Genomic DNA, 21,300 nt, shown 5'->3' with positions numbered 1-21,300 from the left:
CTTTTCTTGTTTAGGTGGTGTCCTAACATAATCTAATGTTTTGCTTTCGCTGTAAAGCCTTTTTGAAATTGGACAACGTGGTTGGATTCAGGAGAAGTGTATCTTTAAAATGGTGTAAAATAGTAATATGTTTGAGAAATTGAAATTATTAGATTTTTGATGTTTTGAATTTCGCGCCCTGCTGTTCCATTGGCTGTTGGCTAGGGGTCCCGCTGGCGGAACGGGGTTCCGCTAGCGGAACGCCTATAAGTGTTTTGTGTCTCTTTTCCACCATTTATTCCACTTGTGTGGGGACATGGATTCACAGTGACCCCCACTATTGTGTAAGTTAACAATTTGGGTATATATACATATACTGGCACAATCCACAACTGTTAAAGTTAAGTGAAAAAACAAAGTGTGTGGTAAGGTTGAATTCTAGTGACACGCTGTAGTCATTAGAAAATTCTGGCAATGATTGCCTATAAGTTTGCGTTTCATCTTCGTGGTACGTGAACCTGGGTCCTAAGAGCCATTCCACTAAATCTATTAATTCATGATAAATATTTACCCTCACTGTTGACATACAGAAATGTATTTAATTGACATTTCTACAAAATAACTTGAGATGAATGTTGAGAAATGTGAAGCATCAAGTTATGAGATATCCCACTATCATTTGATAAGGGCTATGTTTGAGATAAAAATGTATTCTGTTTAACCTCAGAGAGACCCATAGGGAGCTTACATCACAAATGTATGTCTCAGATATGTTCAACTTTTACATGTACAGTATGTATCCCCATGAATTCTCTCAGAATACACAGCCAGAGCTAACTGTTTTACAATATAAAATACAACATGTCTTAACAATGTCTTAACTCATTTTCAAACTACAGTGGCTACATATCATGTCCTAAAATGACTGCTCAGTGTTTGAAGTGTAGCATTCATCTGTGTTTGGATGGGTTTGTTTGAACTTAATCAGAGGCAACTTTAAACTTGGGGTCACAAGATTTATGGAAAATTCAACTCTGAGGGGCTCACATGCAAGTGAGCGTGACATCACAAGTGAATATCTGAGATGTGTTTGGGGGGTGTCAAATGTAGAACCATTTGTCTTGACTGGTGTTCAGACAGCGCAGTGGTAGAGAGACATGTTGCATAGAAGCCTGCCTGATTAAATGACTGCATTCATGTGAACAGTCTCATGACATATCCCCTGTGTGTGTTAGATGCCTTTTCCTCCCTTTACCCTCTTTTTATCATTGTCATCTGGTTGTCAAGGAGTTTTCACTGTTTCCTTCTGTATTGAAATGTGTGTAGCCATTCACTTTGGTGTCAGGCTTGCTTAAAGTATCAGATTTTGTATTACTTTTAGAAAGTAAAAAGGGAAAGTCCTCGGTGGGCTGAGAGTTTAGTTTGAAGGGTCGACACAAGTTAGGCTATTCGTGGTTTAGATTTTGACATTGACAAGATAGTTTGACATGTGCACACTCAATGCTACAGTCAGCAACTAAGCCCGCGAACTGTCGAAATAATGTCTAACGCGCCACTGCACTGATTCTATTATGGGAAATGGGACGGGCCAATTTGGGGAAAGTGCCCAGACTGACTGACTTCATACTGTATCAATGGACTAGGGGATGAGAATGAGGAGGCGAGGAAGGTGTTTCTACTGTCTGTCTCATAATCTTGAGTTTAAAAGTTCTCTCAAAGAGGATACTAAGTAGTTCAACACAGTGTGAAGACTGCACAATCTGTGAAGAAGAGAGGACGCGCACAGCATACCACGGCAATATTATTTTGTATCTGCGCACGGGACTATTCAGTCAGCGGCTGCCAGTGGTGATTCAACAAACACTAACCCATCGGAAAACTCAACACATAGATTACAAAGTAAGTGAATATCTGTAAATGTCTGACAATTAAAATCGTGATTCATGAATTCAATTAATTCTCATCCAGATAGCCTGCTGTTTTTAAACTTAGTGGTGTTTGACACATTGTGAAATACAATTTACAATTCACTCTGTCTCTGTTCACACCGTGAGTCACTGATCATCTCATCCAGTTTGAGGAAAAGGATGGGAGATGAAACGATGTCTTTGGTCGGGGTTCACCTGTGATTGGCTGCTGGCCAAGTAACATACACCTTCAACTAATTTGTTTGGCCAATCAATTAGTGTCGTTATCAGCAGTCAATACAAGTTGTTCAGTGTCAGATACATTTATTATAACATTGGGAATCTATTTGTCCACATTGAAGAACATTGTAATTCAAAGAATAGACAAACAGATTTTCACAGAACAGAAAGGGTGATTAAGGAAAAGGACAAAAAAAACAGTATGACATGGTGTGGTAATTAGCTAGATTATTGTGTGTGCTTATTGTATGATATACTGTGTGTCATTATAGTGAATTGGTCTGTTATTTTGTGACCTGCCTTATTTAATTGCTATTTTTATTTGCTAGTTTTCTGCAGTATTATGTCAGAAAGGTAATAACAAAGAAACAAATAATTCAAAAATAAAATGTTATTGGTCGTGCACAGATTTTGCAGATGTTATCGCAGGTGCAGCGAAATGCTTCTGTTTCTAGCTCCAACAGTACAGTAATACCTAACAATACAAAACAACACACAAATCCCCAAAATAAAGAAATTAAGAAAGTTCAGAACAAGCAATAGCAAAGTCTGAAATATAAATATGTATATATACAATATATATAGCACTTGTAGGCAAGAGTTCACTCACATGCATACAACTCACCAGCCTACAATACTTGACTTACAGTATGACTATCTCAACCTCTCTCTTCAGTCCCACCCTCATCATATAAATACATACATCTACCATATAAATACATCCATCTACTACACTAGACACTACTGCACATCTACCACCTACTGTAGCTGTATCCAAGCCTGAGGGCAAACCCTATCAACAGTGACTGCTGTACAGTACTGTATGAATCAAGTCTACCAGGTGAGAGTTCATGCTTCAACGGTCCACTCCATTCTTTGTATCAGTAAAAGTCTAGCCATACCTAACCAACAGACCTCTGAAACATGCTCATAGCCACAGGCAAAACATTTACCCCTGGCAGATTAGATGGTGAGCATATTCTTTCAGCTCTGGATAAGTGAAAATGATTCCTCAGTTACATTGGGGTGTGGTTGTTGTCCCTCTCTTGTTTCACAAATGTCATAAAAAGGATTTAGCTGCAGTGACTCAAGCTCTGAGGTACACTCCTCCACACTTAGCGGCAATTAATTAATTGTACATTTTCCGTCTGTCCACTGTATGGAATAATATTGTACTTACAAGCTAGATACAACACAGAGCAGGTCTACTGGACATGGCTAAAAGCCACCCAGCAAGCTGGACATTCACCCATTCTCAAATGGAACACATTCCCATTCCGTACAATCCTGCCCTCAACCCGTCCATATTTTTGGCACTGGGGCAGGTGGTGTACTTCTTACCCTATCATTGTGTGTATGTATGAGCATGTGTCCGTATGTCTTTAATGGTTTGTGTGTGCACATATGTGTTTGAATGTACAGTATGTGTACATATCCATGTTCATACCGCTTGTGTCAGGATTCAAGTTATTGTTGCAGTAGTTAGGTATTTCCATTTTTAGTTAGATTTCCTATATCCCACTTTTCCACTTATTCACACATCTCAGCAGTTGCTCAATTTCTATTATGAATTCCAAATCAGTGTGATGTTTTCACTCCCCTTTCCCAGTTGTTTTTCAGTCTGAGGGCAGAGGTGTTAAGTGTATTAGTAATGAAGAAGAAGCATTCCTTTCTTTCTCTGTCTATAATTTATCTTCCATTTCTCCACTCCTTTCTTTGATTCTCATCATTGGCATGTAAGTAAGGAATGAGCCTGCCCTCTTCCAATGTTTCCTCATTGAGACTGTGATCTGTCACTATGCAGCAACAGTGAGAGGCAAGAATGCAGACAGAGTGTGGGAAAGACTTTCAGAGGGACTAAAGAAGTGACTGGATAGGCCTCTACAAAGAGGATTATGAAAGAGTTGGATAAGAATGAAAGAGTTGGATGAAGGAGCAATAGGACAGAAAAACAACATACACACATGATAAGGAGATGCTAGTTAGCTTTCATGCACTCATGAGAGCACAACATTTGATTTGTGATGCAAATGGGCCAATTATAATGACATCTGTTCAAAAGTTATCGGATGGATCTGGATTGATGATAGAGTAGTAAGCACAAGCAAAATGACAACAATACATGCTCCTCTGTTTTTTTTTTATTCTTAGGATGCCTGTGGAAACGCTGTCAGTCAGACACTCTCTGTCTAATGTGGGAAGGTTCCCATCAGTCACATTGGGATGGGGGCAGGATGAGCCAGAGAAGGAAAAACCAGAGGAGGAGAACACAGAGGAGGGGGTGTGTCGACAATGGTTACGTAAGATCTGTCCTTGCTGCTGTCAAAGACTGAGCGATGATGATGACATCACAGATACGGTCGTGACCGGGATCCCGGTTGTCGACAACAATGCAGGGATGAATGGTGACAAGCCAGTCACTGGTGGAAGTGAGCTCGAAGGTAATTTACTATTTTATTACTACTACGCTAGACGTTGGGGCATTTGTGACAAAGTGGTTGACATTAAAATGGCCTTCCTTCCTTATATCCCTGTCTCAGAGCTGTTGTTGACAGTGCGGTCCATAGACCTGATGAAAACCAAGACGGGTCTGAACCGCCTGGAGCATCACACAGACCGTTACTACGGTGATGACCTCATCATCCGCAGGGGGAATACCTTCATGATGTGGCTTGACCTCTCACGACCTTACTGCCCCAACACAGACAGACTCCACCTGGAGCTTAAGACAGGTCAGTGAGACATTCTGCAGAATCATGATAGGCTACTATGACTCAATGGCCTGCCCCTCCCCCTTCTGGGAATCCCTAGGGCTAATAAGTGCACATGATAACAGCAAGCCCTTTATAACCAATCATGCGAACTCAGAGTAACTTTAAGTGGTTGTGTGTTTACGGGTATGAGCGGGTGTGCTTCTTTGTGTGTGCTTGTGTCTCTGAACCCCTGTGCCTCCACTATGTTTTGGTGGTTATCGCCATGGTAACTGATTCATCCATGTGGTTGGTGGCAAGTCTCCAGTGTTTCAGAGGAGAATATCTCACAGTCCTGCTCAAATCCCCTCTTTCCACTGAGGACTATCTCCTACCATAAACAGCTTTAATAACCACCAACCAGCTCACCAACTCAATTCACAATGCCCTTTCAGCTTCTTGATTGTAAACTTTATCTTAGAGTATGAGTGTGTACTATACTGTATGAGGAGATGTGTCTTAAGCTTGCTGGGTGGTTGCCAGTGTATTAATAGACAAGCAGCATTTCACCATCTACGCCATGCGGGTATTTATAGAACAGCAACATGCAGGACAGATGCTGTATGGAGCTTTAGAATGAGTGTACTGTGTGTGTATTGTAGTTCTGTGTGTGTGTGTGTATTGTAGGTCTTGTGTGTGTGTGTGTGTGTGTGGGGAAGATATTGTTTTTCTACTTGTTTTTTCAAGCACACCCTATTGTGGTAGGACTCCACCCAGCTAGCACATTTGGTTCCTTGGAAGTTTTGGGAACGTACAGTATGTTTTTGGTTTCACATTGGTTGTGGGAACAAAGCCATACGTTTCCTGACTGGTAAAACTGCATGTTTTTTAAACGTTCTGAGAACAAAAGTGAAAGTCTTGCCTGTCCTGGGAACGTTTATTTTAATAGGTTGCAGGGAGGTTTTACTCTGGTTCCTTCAAAGTTCTGTATAAGGGCACAAGGCCAGACCCGATACGGGTGGCAGAAGGTCTGAGTCTTTGATATTTATTATATTCCAAAAGGGTAGGCAAGAGAATGGTCGTGGACAGGCAAAAGGTCAAAACCAGTTCAGAGTCCAGGAGGTACAGTGTGGCAGGCAGGCTCGAGGTCAGGGCAGGCAGGCGGGTACAGAGTCCAGAAACAGGCAAGGACTGGTAGGACTGGCAAAAGAAAATAGAAAAAGCAGGAGCACGAGAAAAACACGCTGGTTGACTTGAACAGAGTGGCACAGAGAGACAGGAAACACAGGGATAAATACACCGGGGAAAATAAGCAATACCTGGAGGGGGTGGAGACAATACACCCCCCCCCCCCAGGGACGCCACCTGGCGTCTTACCTGGGCGCATACCTGGCTGACCGGGGTGTTGGCGGTGAAAATCGGCAATGAGGGCCGGGTCCAGGATGTCTTTAGCAGGAACCCAGCACCTCTCCTCCGGGCCATAACCCTCCCAGTCAACCAGGTACTGGAAACCCCTGCCCCGTGGTCGAACCCTCAGGAGGCATCTCACTGTATACGCTGGCCAGCCATCGATGACACGGGGGGTGGGATGGGCCTAGAACAGAAGACAGAGGACTGTGAGACAAGGGCTTAATCCTGGACACATGAAAAGTAGGGTGAACACAGAAGGTACGGGGCAACAGCAGTGGGACTAATGACTCTAGAAATGGGGAAAGGACCAATGAAACGGGCGGGGGAGTTTTTCAGGATTCTACCCGGAGGGGTCGGTCCCGAGTGGACAACCATACCCTCTGTCCGACCCGATAGCGAGGAGCCAGACTCCGGTGGCGGTCCGTTTATCAACGATACCTGGAGGTGGTCTTGAGAAGAGCCGCCGAGCTCTTTTCCAGGTAAGCCGACAGCGGCGGACGAACATCTGGACTGAAGGTATGTTGACCTCAACTTCATGCTCTGGGAAGAGCGAGGGCTGATACCCCCATGGAGCATTCAAAGGGGGAGTGTCCAGTAGCCAAGCAGGGGAGAGTGTTCCTGGCATATTCCACCAGGACCCATTACTGACTCCAGGTTGTGGGGTTACTGGCAACAAGACACCAGAGTGCCGTCTCCATATCTTGATTGGCTCGCTCCGACTGGCCGTTAGATTGGGGATGAAACCCAGATGACAGGCTGGCTGATGACCCAATAAGAGTGCAGAACGCCTTCCAGATTTGGGACGAGACCTGAGGACCCCGGTCCGAGACAATGTCAACCGGGAGTCCATGGATTTGGAAGACGTGCTGCACCATAAACTGGGCCGTCTCCTTGGCTGAAGGTAACTTCGGAAGAAGGATGAAATGGGTGGCCTTGGAGAATCTGTCAACCACCATCAGGATGGTGGTGTTGCCATCTGACGGAGGAAGCCCACTGACAAAATCCAGGGAAATATGGGACCAGGGGCGATAAGGGACAGGGAGTGGCTGTTGGAGGCCAGACGGAGCTTGCCACAGAGTCTTGCTTTGCGTGCACACCATGCATGCGGTGACGAAGGTCGAGATGTCAGGAACCATGGTGGGCCACCAGAAGCATTGATGAAGGAAAGCCAGAGTTCGACGAGTGCCAGGATGACAGGTAAGCCTGGAAGAGTAAGCCCATTCCAGGACCTGAGGCCAGACCGAATCAGGAACAAACAGCCGGTTAGCCGCCTCCCCTCCCCCCCAGGGTCTGCCTTGCGGACCAGAGCCTCAATTCCCCAAACAGAAGCTGCCAAACAAGAGGCGGGGGGATGGTCTCAGATTCAGAGGGAGTGGCAGTGAAACTGTAGACGGGATAGAGCATCCGGCGTCACGTTTTTTGACCCTGGGCGGTAGGAGATGGTGAAATTGAACCTGGTAAATAACAGAGCCCAACGAGCTTGCCTTGGGTTGAGGCGCTTGGCAGTGCGGAGGTATTCTAAATTCTTATGATCTGTCCATACCGGAAATGGATGTTCCGACCCCTTCCAGCCAGTGTCTCCACCCCTCCACAGCCATCTTAACTGCTAGAAGTTCCCGATTCCCAACATCATAATTCCTCTCCGAAGAGTTGAGACATGAAGGCACAGGGATGAAGCTTTTGGTCCTGGACGGATCGCTGGGAAACAATGGCCCCTACTCCCACGTCGGAAGCATCAACCTCCACCACAAACTGACAAGTTGGGTCCGGATGGATGAGGATGGGAGCAGTAGTAAATCGCTGCTTTAGATCCCCAAAAGCCTTGTCCGCTGCTGGAGACCATGTGAACGGTACCTTGGGAGAGGTGAGTGTCGAGAGGGGAGCCGCCAGATTGCTGTAGCCTCGAATGAAACGGCGGTAGAAATTTGCAAAACTCAGAAACCGTTGGAGCTGCACCCTGGACGTGGGCTGGGGCCAATCCAGCCCCGCTCTCACCTTCTCCGGATCCAGCTGTACATTCCCCTCAACAATAATGTATCCCAGAAAGGAGATAGTGGGGAGGTGGAACTCGCACTTCTCAGCCTTTACAAACAACTGATTCTCCAAGAGGCGCTGAAGGACCTGTCGAACATGGAGAATGTGTTCCTGGGCAGAACGAGAGAAAACCAGGATATTGTCGAGGTAGACAAAAACAAAACGATTCAATGTCCCGGAGCACATCGTTGACCAGAGCCTGGAAGACAGCAGGTGCGTTGGTGATTCCAAACGGCATAACCAGGTACTCAGTGTCCACTGGCAGTGTTGAAAGCTGTCTTCCACTCGTCTCCTTCGCGTATCCGCACAAGGTAGTAGGCATTCCGAAGGTCCAGTTTGGAAAAGATAGTAGCCCCCTGGAGAGGTTCGAAAGCTGAGGAAGAGGGTACCGATTTTTTTATCGTAATATCATTGAGGCCCCGGTAATCAATACATGGACGCAGGGTCTTGTCCTTCTTCCCCACAAAGAAGAATCTTTCGCCGGCAGGAGAGGCAGAAGGGCGAATGCTCCCAACAGCCAGTGAGTCCTCGATGTACTCCTCCATGGCCTTGGTCTCAGGACCGGGCAGGGAATATAGCCAGCCTCGAGGCGGTGTGGTGCCCGGAAGGAGGTCAATAGCACAATCGTAAGGATGATGTGGAGGAAGGGAGGTAGCATGAGCCTTGCTGAAAACCTCCAGGAGGTCATGATACTATGCGGGCACAGCAGAGAGATCCGAGGCCTACTTAATCCTGGAGACAGACGTTTCGGAGATGGGTGTGCCGCCTTTAGGCAGTGTGAATGGCAAAATTAACTCCAACCCAGAATGCAAACCGTAGTCCAGTCAATATCTGGGTTGTGTTTTTGGAGCCAAGAAAAACCCAAAACAACAGGTATGTGGGGGAACTCAATGAGGAGGAGCTGAATTGAGCCAGATACCCGCATATTAATGGAAACTGTGCTGTGCGTGACTACCAATGGAGTGTCCGTCCAGTGCCATGGCATCCATGGAAACAGTGAGAAGTTGAGTAGGGATACTTAGTTCTGATACCAGGGTAGCGTCCATGAAACTCTCATCCGCCCAGAGTCAATAAGCACCCGGAGAGACTTAGACTGGTCTCTGCACAGCAAGCTCACATAAAAAGGAGTTTGGGTAATGGGACTTAGAGGACTCCTAGTCAGACTCACAAGAGTGCTTGTACCTACTAAGGCTTCAGGTCTCTTAACTGGGCAGGTGACTATGTAATGCCCTACAGCTCCACAATACAGACATCAATTGGAGCTTAGCCTGCGGGAACGTTCCCTAGGCGATAACCCAGCCCTACCCAGTTGCATAGGTTCTGGTGTATCAGGCTCACCCATCATCAATGATTCTCGAGGAAGCTCGGGTGGCTTCGGATCCTCTCTGAAAAATAGCCTTCGGGGACTCCTGGATTCCTTCGAAGATGAGCGAGCCACTGCAAATGAACGAGTGTGACCCAGGCCAGACCTCGCACTCCTGCGTTCCCTTAGCCATCCATCAATTCTAATGGTGAGGGCAATTAGGGAATCGAGGTCCACCGGTAATTCCCGAGCAGCTAGCTTAGCCTTAATCTCCTCAGATAGTCCGTGAAGGAAGGTATCGAAAAGGGACTCCGGATTCCAGGCACTCTTGGCAGCAACAGCGTAGTCTGCCACACTAAGGGAGACTTGACGTAATTCAAGTAGTTTTCGGGCCTCCTCTCTCCCGGATACCGGAGAATCAAACACCTTCCTCACCTCTGCCATGAAATTCTCCAGATGACGACAAATGGTTGTTGCTCCCAAACTGCCGTAGCCCAGGAGAGCGTCCTTCCCGACATTAGCGTAATAATATACAATATCTTTGATCGGTCCGAAGGAAACGAAGATGGCTGTAGCTCAAAAATAAGGGAGCATTGACAAACACAACCCTGGCAGGTACCAGGATCCCCAGAGTATCGCTCCGGAGGATGTAAGCGGGGTTCTCGGGGAGCCGGGGTAGGCTGTACAAACTCACCACTCATACGGAAAAAGTTATAGGGTGGTTGGGGGTTGTCAGAGGTGGCAGGCTGCCTATGAGCTAACTTCCTGATTTGCCCCAACCAGGTGGGGGGGACCCCATTTCAAGAAAACATGCACTCATTAAGATCACACTTAACATGATAGAGGATAGAGAGAGTTTTGTTGATGCTGAGAACAGAATGTATGTTTTAAAATAACAGAAGTTTTCTTGTAGTTTTATGGACAGTTTTCTTAACGTTCTCGGAACAATTTGAGAACATGGCTTTAAATAGAACCATGATGAAACCTGTAGGAAACATGATGAAGTACTGAAATTCCTACAGAAGAACGTTGTTTCTTTATGTTCTTTGAACAATTTCAAAGCATGACTATTAATAGAACAATGAGGAAACCTGTAGGAAATGTTATGCTGAAGTACTGAAATGCCCACAGAAAAACATTTTTTCTTAACATTCTCTGAACTATTTGAGTTCAGAGAACTGTTTAAATGTAGCCATGATTGAACTTTTAGAAAAAACATTCTGTTAAAGTAAAAAAATACCATGAATATGCAGTTTTTTTGTGAAGTGCCTTAAATGTGCTGAGAATGTTCCAAAGCCAAGCAACTGTCCTTCACCATTCCCAGAAAGTAGTTGTGGGAAGGTTGTATGCAAAATAACCATAGTACAACCACGCTCTCACCAAGCTCTAAGAAACATATGGTTCTCAGAACATTATGTACTAGCTGGGCAGGGTGCGGTCACCAATCTGGAATACAGTGGCTTGTGAAAGTATTCACCCCCTTGGCATTTTTCCTATTTTGTTGCCTTACAACCTGGAATTAACATGGATTTTTGGGGGGTTAGTATAATTTGATTTACACAACATGCCTACTACTTTGAAGATGCAAAATATTTTTTATTGTGAAACAAACAAGAGATGACTTGAGCGTGCATAACTATTCACCCCCCAAAGTCAATACTTTGTACAGCCACCTTTAGCAGCAATTACAGCTGCGAGTCTCTTGGGTATGTCTCTATAACCTTGGCACATCTAGTCGCTGGAAGTTTTGCCCATTCAAGGCAAAACTGCTCCAGCTCCTTCAAGTTGGATGGGTTCCACTGGTGTACAGCAATTTTGAAGTCATACCACAGATTCTCAATTGGATTGAGGTCTGGGCTTTGACTAGGCCATTCCAAGACATGTAAATGTTTCCCCTTAAACCACTTGAGTGTTGCTTTAGCAGTATGCTTAGGGTCATTGTCCTGCCGGAAGGTGAACCTCCGTCCCAGTCTCAAATCTCTAGAAGACTGAAACAAGTTTCCCTCAAGAATTTCCCTGTATTTAGCGCCATCCATCAGCCTTCAATTCTGACCAGTTTCCCAGTCCCTGCCGATGAAAAACATCCCCACAGCATGATGCTGCCACCACCACCATGCTTCACTGTGGGGGAGGGTGTTCTCGGGGTGATGTGAGGTGTTGGGTTTGCGCCAGACATAGCGTTTTCCTTGATGGCCAAAAATATAGATTTTTGTCTCATCTGACCAGAGTACCTTCTGCCATATGTTTGGGGAGTCTCCCACATGCCTTTTGGCGAACACCAAACATGTTTGCTTATTTTCTTCTTTAAAATAACCTGTTGAGGACAGACGTTCCACTAGCGGAACCCCGTTCCGCCAACAGCCAATGGAATAGCAGGGCGCGAAATACAAAACAACAAAAATCTCATAATTCAAATTTCTCAAACATACAACTATTTTACACCATTTTAAAGATAAACTTCTCGTTAATCCAACCACATTGTCCAATTTCAAAAAGGCTTTACGGCGAAAGCATAACATTAGATTATGTTAGGACAGCACCTAGACAAGAAAAACCACACAGCCATTTTCCAAGCAAGGAGAGGCGTCACAAAAAACAGAAATACAGCTAAAATGAATCACTAACCTTTGACGATCGTCATCAGATGACACTCCCAGGACTCAATGTAACACAATACATGTATGTTTTGTTCGATAAAGTTCATATTTATATATAAAAAAAAAACATTTTACATTGGCGCGTGATGTTCAGAACATGTTTTGCCTCCAAAACGTCCGGTGAATGAGCACATCGATTTACAGAAATACTCATCATAAACGTTGATAAAATATACAACAGTTATTCAAAGAATTATAGATACACTTCTCCTTAACCTCTCTGGGCTAGTGGGACGTCACCGTCCCACTCTATTCAACAGCCAGTGGAACAGCGTGGCGCGAAATATAAAAACCTCAAAAATGCAATAATTAAAATTTTTCAAACATACGACTATTTTACACCATTTTAAAGATAAGACTCTCGTTAATCTAACCACATTGTCCGATTTCAAAAAGGCTTTACAGCGAAAGCAAAACATTAGATTATGTTAGGAGAGTACATAGCCCAAAATAATCACACAGCCATTTTCCAAGCAAGCATATATGTCACAGAAACCCAAAACACAGCTAAATGAAGCAGTAACCTTTGATGATCATCAGATGACACTACTAGGACATTATGTTATACAATACATGCATGTTTTGTTCAATCAAGTTCATATTTATATTAAAAAAACAGCTTTTTCATTGGCGTGTGATGTTCAGAAAATGTATCCCCACCGAAAACTTCCGGTGAATTTACTAAATTACTCATCATAAATGTTGACAAAATGCATAACAATTATTTAAAGAATTATAGATACAGAACTCCTTTATGCTATTATTAAAATAGCTTTACGGCGAAAGCACATTGTTCAATATTCTGAGTACAGAGCTCAGCCATCAATGCAAGCTATACAGTTACCCGCCAAGTTCTGGAGTCAACAAAATTCAGAAATAGTATTATAAATCTTCACTTACCTTTGCTGATCTTCGTCAGAATGCACTCCCAGGACTCCCACTTCCACATGAAATGTTCGTTTTGTTCCATAAAGTCCATCATTTATGTCCAAATATCTCAGTTTTGTTAGTGCGTTCAGATCACTATTCCAAAGGCACAATGTGCGAGCGCAAAACCGTAGACGAAAAGTAAAAAAAGTTCCATTACCGTTGGTAGAAACATGTCAAACGATGTTTACAATCAACCCTTAGGGTCTTTTTTATCAGAAATCTTCGATAATATTCCAACCGGACAATAGCGTATTCATTACAGAGGAAAAAGAAGGAACGGCGTGCCTGCGTGATCGCGCAGTAAACAACTCATTGGCCTCAGCCTAGTCCACTTGTTGAATCACCTCTTATTCTCTCTCCATTCACAGTAGAAGCATGAAACAAGGTTCTAAAGACTGTTGACATCTAGTGGAAGCCTTAGGAAGTGCAAAATGACCCCACAGACACTGTAGTTTGGATAGGCAATCACTTGAAAAACTACAAACCTCAGATTTCCCACTTCCTGGTTGGATTTTTTCTCAGGTTTTTGCCTGCCATATGAGTTCTGTTGTACTCACAGACATCATTCAAACAGTGTGAGAGTGTTTTCTATCCAAATCTACTAATAATATGCAAATATTTGACTCTGGGCCAGAGTAGCAGGCAGTTTACTCTGGGCACGCTTTTCATCCGAACGTGAAAATACTGCCCCCTGTCCCAAACAGGTTTTAAGCAATGGCTTTTTTTCTGGCCACTCTTCCGTAAAGCCAAGCTCTGTGGAGTGTACAGCTTAAAGTGGTCCTATGGATAGATACTCCAATCTCTGCAGTGGAGCTTTGCAGCTCCTTCAGGGTTATCTTTGGTCTCTTTGTTGCCTCTCTGATTAATGCCCTCCTTGCCTGGTCTGTGAGTTTTGGTGGGCGGCCCTCTCTTCGCAGGTTTGTTGTGGTGCCATATTCTTTCCATTTTTTTATTTTTTAATAATGGATTTAATGGTGCTCCGTGGGATGTTCAAAGTTTCTGATATTATAACCCAAACCTGATCTGTACTTCTCTACAACTTTATCCCTGACCTGTTTGGATAGCTCCTTGGTCTTCATGGTGCCGCTTGGTGGTGCCTCTTGCTTAGTGGTGTTGCACACTCTGGGGCCTTTCAGAACAGGTGTGTATATATACTGAGATCAGGTGACAGATCATGTGACACTTAGATTGCACACAGGTGGACTTTATTTTAACTAATTATGTCACTTATGAAGGTAATTGGTTGCACCAGATCTTATTTAGGGGCTTCATAGCAAAGGGGGTGAATACATACGCACGCACCACTTTCAGTATATTTTTGTTTTGAATTTTTTGAAACATGTTCTTTTTTTTATTTCACTTCACCAATTTGGAGGGGGTTGAATACTTTTGCAAGGCACTGTAGAACTCCTTTGGTGATGGCGTTTATAGCTAAGTATAGGAAATGAGCCAACGTGTGTCTGTGAAATGTTTTATTACATTATTTTCATGATAGCAACAAGTGACAGCAACTTTTGTCATTTGTTGCAAAAAAGTGATCAATTCAGTTAAAATGGGAGTAAGAGATATTGCACCACAGAATTGCACCACATTTTGTTCTTATCCCACTGAGTAATATGTCTGTGTGTTTATGGGACAGGATCCCTGCCTACAGTGGCAAAGGGCACCCATGTCATCATCCCATTGGTTGAGGAGCTGGAGGATGACCGTTGGGAGGCCAAGATCGTGAAACGGGACGGCAACAGGATCAAGCTGTCTGTTAACTCCCAGCCCACTGCCATGATTGGCCGATACCAGCTCACTGTGGCAACGCATAGCCCGAAGGGCAAGGCCACATCTACACATGACCCAGGAAATGACATCCGCATGCTGTTTAACCCTTGGTGTGAAGGTGAGAGAGAGAGAGAGAGAGAGAGAGAGAGATTGAATTAGTTAATACAAAGAGAGCTTATCCCTGTTCTCAGCCCACTGACTCTTAAAAATAATACTCACACCCAACATAATAGATCTCTGGGTGGTATAATGTAACATAATCTAACCGGTCAGGTAAGCCATATATTTGTGTAATGAAGGAAATATGTGTCATTCAGAAGATCTAGTCTTACACCCTTCTGTAAGCTCAGACTCTCCATAGTCCCTTATTTCAGGCTGATGACATGACATGATGGAATTGTTTTCTTTTTGAATAACTGAATCTGACCGCTCTCTCTCTCTTCATCAGATGACACAGTGTACATGGACGATGAGGATGAGAAGAATGAGTATGTCCTGAATGACGTCGGCAGGCTTTACTATGGCACAGAGAACCAGATTGGTGCAAGAACATGGAACTATGGACAGGTGAAGGAACATGAAGATTGTCAGTCAGGTGATGGGGAAATGTGGCCTGAGTAGGTCAGACCCAACTAACTTATTTCTATCATTGTCAATGCTTCTCTTTCTCCTTCCATCTCTACCTCTATTTCTCAGTTTGATGAGGGGATCCTGGATTCCTGTCTGTATGTTTTGGAGAAGAGTGTAACCCCCCCCTCAGGCTGGGGAGACCCTGTCAATGTAGTCCGAGTCATTTCAGCCATGGTGAGTTCTCCTCGCAAACACAAGGTGTCTTAAACCTCACACTGTTACCTCTAACATCACTTCTAAGTCCAATCAATGTCCAACCAAACTGCCACCTCATTATTCCAACTCTAAACTGAATCCAACGTGAACCCGTAATCTCCTTCATCCCAGATCAACTCCCCAGATGATTGTGGGGTCGTGGAGGGTAATTGGTCAGGGAAGTATGTGGGAGGGACTTCCCCTACAGCCTGGAGTGGCAGTGTGGACATCCTGAAGAAGTACCATAAGGACGGAGGCATACCAGTCAGATATGGCCAGTGTTGGGTCTTCTCTGGGGTCACCACCACAGGTTTGTTACTGTATGTTTGTACATGATCAAATCAAATTACTTTTATGAGAGGGTGCTAGGTTGATATGCATTGATCCCTATCCTCTCACCATCCTATCTCTTTCAGTGTTGAGGTGTTTGGGCATTCCCTCCCGTAGTGTGTCCAACTTCAACTCTGCCCATGACACAGATGTCTCCCTGACAACAGACGTGTACTTCAATGAGAATTTGGAGTCTATAGATCACCTCAACACTGACTCCATCTGGTTAGTAGAATACAGTCACACTCTGACACATAATATCTCATTCAGTGTATCATCTTAGTCATGTCATCACACACCACTCTTACAATATGGATTTACTAGATTCCATCTAAATTATAACCCATCCCTCCATCATTTCTGTCTTTAGGAACTTCCACGTGTGGAACGATTGTTGGATGGCTCGTCCAGACTTGCCTCCAGGTCATGGTGGCTGGCAGGCGGTAGACTCCACCCCCCAGGAGACCAGCCAGGGCACCTTCCGCTGCGGCCCTGCCTCCATCACCGCCATCCGCAACGGACAAGTGTTCCTCAAACACGACTCACCCTTCATCTTTGCCGAGGTCAGTCTAGTCTAGTGTGTCTTCCTCTTTCTTCCTTTGTCTTTGCTGAGATGTCATTATCATACCTCTCTCTGCTTGACCTCAGCTTTCCATGCTAGCAGGGTACGTTTCACAAATAATCTTCTGTCTATCTCAGATGCACAGTGATGACCTCACATACCCCTGTCAGTCTGTGTCCTCCATCTCGAACATCTCTACCTCTCTCTTCCTGCTGTACCTGTCCTGTAGGTGAACAGTGATAAGATATACTGGCAGAGGAACCTGGATGGCACCTTCACCCAGATCCACAGTGAGAAGAATGCAGTGGGCCACTGTATCAGCACCAAGGCTGTGGGCTCAGACGAACGCAACGATATCACACACCTTTACAAGCACCCAGAAGGTAGCTTCACATAGTTGTGCAAACACTGACATGCATTACATATCATTGTTTTATTACACACGTATACAAGCAGACTCCTGTACAAGGCAAGTACCCAGAAGGTAAAATGCATTAATTCCCACTTTGTCATTCTATCAGGCACAGAAGAGGAACGCATTGCTGTGGAGACTGCCAGTCGCTATGGTTCCAAACCAGATACTTACTCCTCTCCAATCGCTGAGGATATATCAATAGAGGTGACCATGGATGGGGAGGGGCCACGCATGGGGGGAGATGCAGAACTGAACATTGTCATGCGAAATGCTAGTTCTCTACCACGCACTATCAACCTCCACAGCCAGGTCGCAGTCATGTACTACACTGGCGTGCTCAAGGCCACCGTCAAGAAGGACGAAATGCCTGTGGAGCTGCTAGCCAATGAAGGTGAGCCAATGAGTATCTTGTATTACACATCAGTGACGTTCAGTCAGACAGTGTTATTCATTGCATGCCCAGGTTTTTCTGATCCATAGTCCTGTCCCCCTCTCCTAACAGTGAAGACCCTGGAGTTGATCCTTGAGTACCAGAACTATCAGGACCAGCTAGTGGACCAGGCTGCTCTGATGCTGACCCTCTCAGGCCGGGTCACTGAGACACAGCAGGTCCTTGCCACTCAGTTCAGCTTCCGCCTCCGCACCCCTGACCTCATCATTAAGGTGAGACAAAAATAAACAGACTGAATGAATCATAGCTACAGCATTTTTCTTTCTGTATATAATCTGTCTTTCTCTGTCTGATATTGTCTACTGATAATATGATTCAGAGATGTTTGTAGTGGTAAGTTTCCTATACTTTTCCCTCCTAGCCGGTAGGGGAGGCTGTGGTGGGGAAAAGGATGGCGGCTGAGATTTTCTTCATTAACCCTCTGCCACGCACGCTGAAGGGAGTGGTGTTCCATGTGGAGGGGCTGGGCCTGCAGAGTGTTCGACAGATCACTGTTGGGTGAGAAACGATTATAATTCTGTTCATTATCTGCAGCTTCATCTAATTACGGCTTTAGTCCTTATGACTCTGAAGGTGCACTATGTGTGACGTATGTTGTCACTGTTCTTTTATGTTCTGAACAAGCACAGGTCTGAGTGTCTCTCTCATCTCCTCTCTCAGTGACGTGGCCAGTCGCTCCTCTGTGACTCTGACGGAACACTTTGTTCCTACTCTGCCTGGATCCAGGAAACTGGTGGCTTCTCTGGACTGTAAGCAGCTCACACAAGTCCACGGTGTCGCCAACATTGATGTCAAGGAGAAATGAGCCTTTGGACACCATAGACCCCTTTTGGTCTGCTTTACTATTGAGGCATAATCACTGTGGATGACAGATGTCATCACCCTCTCCTCTTCCATACCAGAGCACTGATGTTGCTGTTGAGTTCATTAGGATGTTTGAAAGTACAGTCTAAGTTTGAGACACCAGAAAACCAAACACCATGCAAGACAAACCTTTTCAATCATCATATGTTTCCACTTGAGGATTTCTGTCCCTTATATTGTAACATTTTTACATCCCTTCTACTCAATATCAGATTGGACCAGTATAATGTGCCTTGGAAAGTGCCTAAGCATATGATTGCAGTCTTTACAAGATTGGTATTAGAACTTGTATAATTGCATGACATTTCAAAATGTATCTTACCTACTGAACAGAGCACAAGCTACAGTATATGACACATGGGAACAATGTTTGTTTAGTATGCTGTACAGTAAAGCAAAAATACTGTGTACAGAGTGGTTTGTTATGTTGCCAGAGCATTGTATATCAGCTTTTTCTCAGATATTATTTTCTAACACTTATTAGAAGGGGTATGTGTTACCTTACACTGTACATTTGAATAATGCTATGGTATTATTAACTTGTAAAACGTTGATTTTAAGAGATCAGTTCTTTTAAACATACAGGTAACTGCCAAATTAAAGGAAACACTTGCGTAAATGAGGAATACATTGTATATTGAAAGCAGGTGCTTCCACACAGGTGTGGTTCCTGAGCAATTGACATCCCATTGTGCTTAGGGTCATGTATAAAAATTCTGGGCAGGCCAAGTTGCCCATTATTTTGCTACCATGGTTATGCCCCCATCCACAGGGAACGAGTGGGCACTGAATGCTTTGATGAGCATGAAAATTATGTAAACCATATGCTATCGCTGTCTCAGTGACCAGATCTCAACCCAACACTTATGGGAGATTCTGGAGCAGTGCCCGAGAGCGTTCTCCACCACCATCAACAAAATACCAAATTATGGAAATTCTTGTTAAAGAATGGTGTCGCATCCATCCGATAGAGTTCCAGACACTTGTAGAATCTATGCCAACGCACATTGAAGCTGTTCTGACAGCTTGTGGTGGCCCAACACACTATTAAAACACTTTATGTTGGTGTTTCCTTTATTTTGGAAGTTACCTGTATATCCACCTCTATTTATGCACGACAGTGTAAATGTCTAAAAGTAATTCTATGTGAAATTGATGAACATGACCATATTATGAAGTCAAGTTAAAGATGCTCCAGCCCAGGTTTTGTAGTAATATCAGCTAGCTTTTCTAAATGGCAGCTTTGGCGCTTAACGAAATTAACAACCCTGAAGTGTCACAAACTGATGAAATGGCAGCTACATCACAAACAGTAGTCTGCAACTGCTTTAACTGTTTGAAAACAGAAAATATGTATTTGTGATATTTACATTTTAATACTGTATTATACCATGTAAGTAAATGATTTCACTTCAATATTTTGCCCTTATTTTGTATGTGTGAGAGAGTGAGAGAGAGAGGATAGGATGAACTTTGTCCCTGAGGGGAAAATTATCTTAGGCACACGGTCTGAGAGAGAGAAAGTGGTATCGTGACAGAAACAGGTCTACACAAGTACAATATTTGGTTGGGCCACCTCTCCCCTCCACCTTGCGGCAAAACAAATTATTAGTGACCCCCCTTTGGATGGTTAATTTCTACACATTTTGCTATGGGGCATAGAGAAAATGTTTCAGTTTTAAAGCAAGTTTTCTGTAATTCTACATATTTTGCCATTGGATAGTGTGAACATTTTATAACATTTCATGCAATTCTACTAATTTTGCAATGGGACAGAATTTTTTTTTTTTCTGTTTTAATGCTAAGTTCCTGCAATTTCACACATTTTGCCATGACTTATGCCATGTTAATATGATATCGGAGTGAGAGTCAGTAACAAAATTAATGGGGGCCACCTGGAGGTCAGGGCCCTGGGCACGTGCCCTGTCAATATTCGGCCTTGATTACTACAAGTTTAGATAGTCTAGCCAGCTAACTACGAATAAAAACAATTGTAAGATGACATGGCTAATTGACTGGCTGTCAGTGACTGACATAAGAGAAAAACTGCTGAACGATGCACAACCAAATGTCAAAATTGCACCTGGTGTATTCTACTAAGCTTACACTTATAAGTTGAGACCCCGACTGAGTTCCTGATTGTCACTTATGCCTGGAGCCGGCCCTGCATACAGTGCATTCAAAAAGTATTCAGACCCCTTTACTTTTCCCACGTTTCGTTACGTTACAGCATTATTCTAAAAAGGAAAAAAAACATTTCCTTCTCAATCTACACACAATACCCCATAATGACAAAGCCAAAGCGGGTTTTTAGAAATGTTTGCAAATGTATTAAAAAACAGAAATAGCTTTTTTTTTACATACGTCTTCAGACCCTTTGTTAAGAGACCCGAAATTGAGCTCAGGTACATCCTGTTTCCATTGATCGTCGAACTGAGCAATCGGGGGAGAAGGGCTTTGGTCAGGGTGGTGAACAAGAACCCGATAGTCACTCTGACAGAGCTCCAGAGTTCCTCTGTGGAGACTGGAGAACCCTCCAGAAGGACAACCATCTCTCTAGCACTCCACCAATCAGTCATTTATGTTAGAGTGGCCAGACGGAAGCCACTCCTCAGTAAAAGGCACGACAGCCAGCTTGGAGTTTAAGCACACAGCCAAGAATACTCAGCAGGAGTGGCTTCGGGACAAGTCTCTGAATGTCCTTGAGTGGCAGAACCAGAGCCCAGACTTGAACCCGATCGAACATCTCTGGAGAGACCTGAAAATAGCTGTGCAGCGACGCTCCCCATCCAACCTGACAGAGTTTGAGAGGATCTGCAGAGAAGAATGGGAGAAATTTCCCAAATAGTTGTGCCAAGCTTGTAGCGTCATACCCAAGAAGAATCGAGGCTAAAGGTGCTTCAACAAAGTACTGAGTAAAGGGTCTGAAT

At 44.1% G+C, this 21,300-nt stretch overlaps 1 protein-coding gene across 1 annotated transcript; it reads left to right on the top strand.

The window, feature by feature from the left end:
* Positions 1-165: 165 nt before the first annotated feature.
* Positions 166-19,786, top strand: LOC106613944 (protein-glutamine gamma-glutamyltransferase K). Its single transcript, XM_014216790.2, has 14 exons — positions 166-1,878; positions 4,278-4,567; positions 4,667-4,858; positions 14,790-15,041; positions 15,372-15,490; positions 15,620-15,727; positions 15,881-16,058; positions 16,165-16,303; positions 16,449-16,641; positions 16,870-17,023; positions 17,162-17,446; positions 17,558-17,718; positions 17,868-18,004; positions 18,167-19,786. Exons 2-14 carry the CDS (start codon positions 4,279-4,281, stop codon positions 18,309-18,311), a joined length of 2,352 nt encoding a protein of 783 aa, XP_014072265.2. The 5' UTR covers positions 166-1,878; position 4,278; the 3' UTR covers positions 18,312-19,786.
* The last annotated feature ends 1,514 nt before the right edge of the window (positions 19,787-21,300 follow it).

This window comes from Salmo salar, chromosome ssa10, assembly GCF_905237065.1.
Source record: "Salmo salar chromosome ssa10, Ssal_v3.1, whole genome shotgun sequence".
In the NCBI taxonomy this organism is placed as follows: Eukaryota; Metazoa; Chordata; class Actinopteri; order Salmoniformes; family Salmonidae; genus Salmo; species Salmo salar.
The sequence above is the reverse complement of the archived record's forward strand: the minus strand, read 5'-3'. Positions and strand labels throughout refer to the sequence as shown.

Bases quoted from the DNA above. Each gene is read 5' to 3' on its own strand.
- LOC106613944 (XM_014216790.2), top strand. From the start codon at position 4,279: ATGCCTGTGGAAACGCTGTCAGTCAGACACTCTCTGTCTAATGTGGGA. The intron at 4,859-14,789 runs GTCAGTGAGACA...TTTATGGGACAG, and splicing joins CCACCTGGAGCTTAAGACAG to GATCCCTGCCTACAGTGGCA. The intron at 17,447-17,557 runs GTGAGCCAATGA...CTCTCCTAACAG, and splicing joins GGAGCTGCTAGCCAATGAAG to TGAAGACCCTGGAGTTGATC.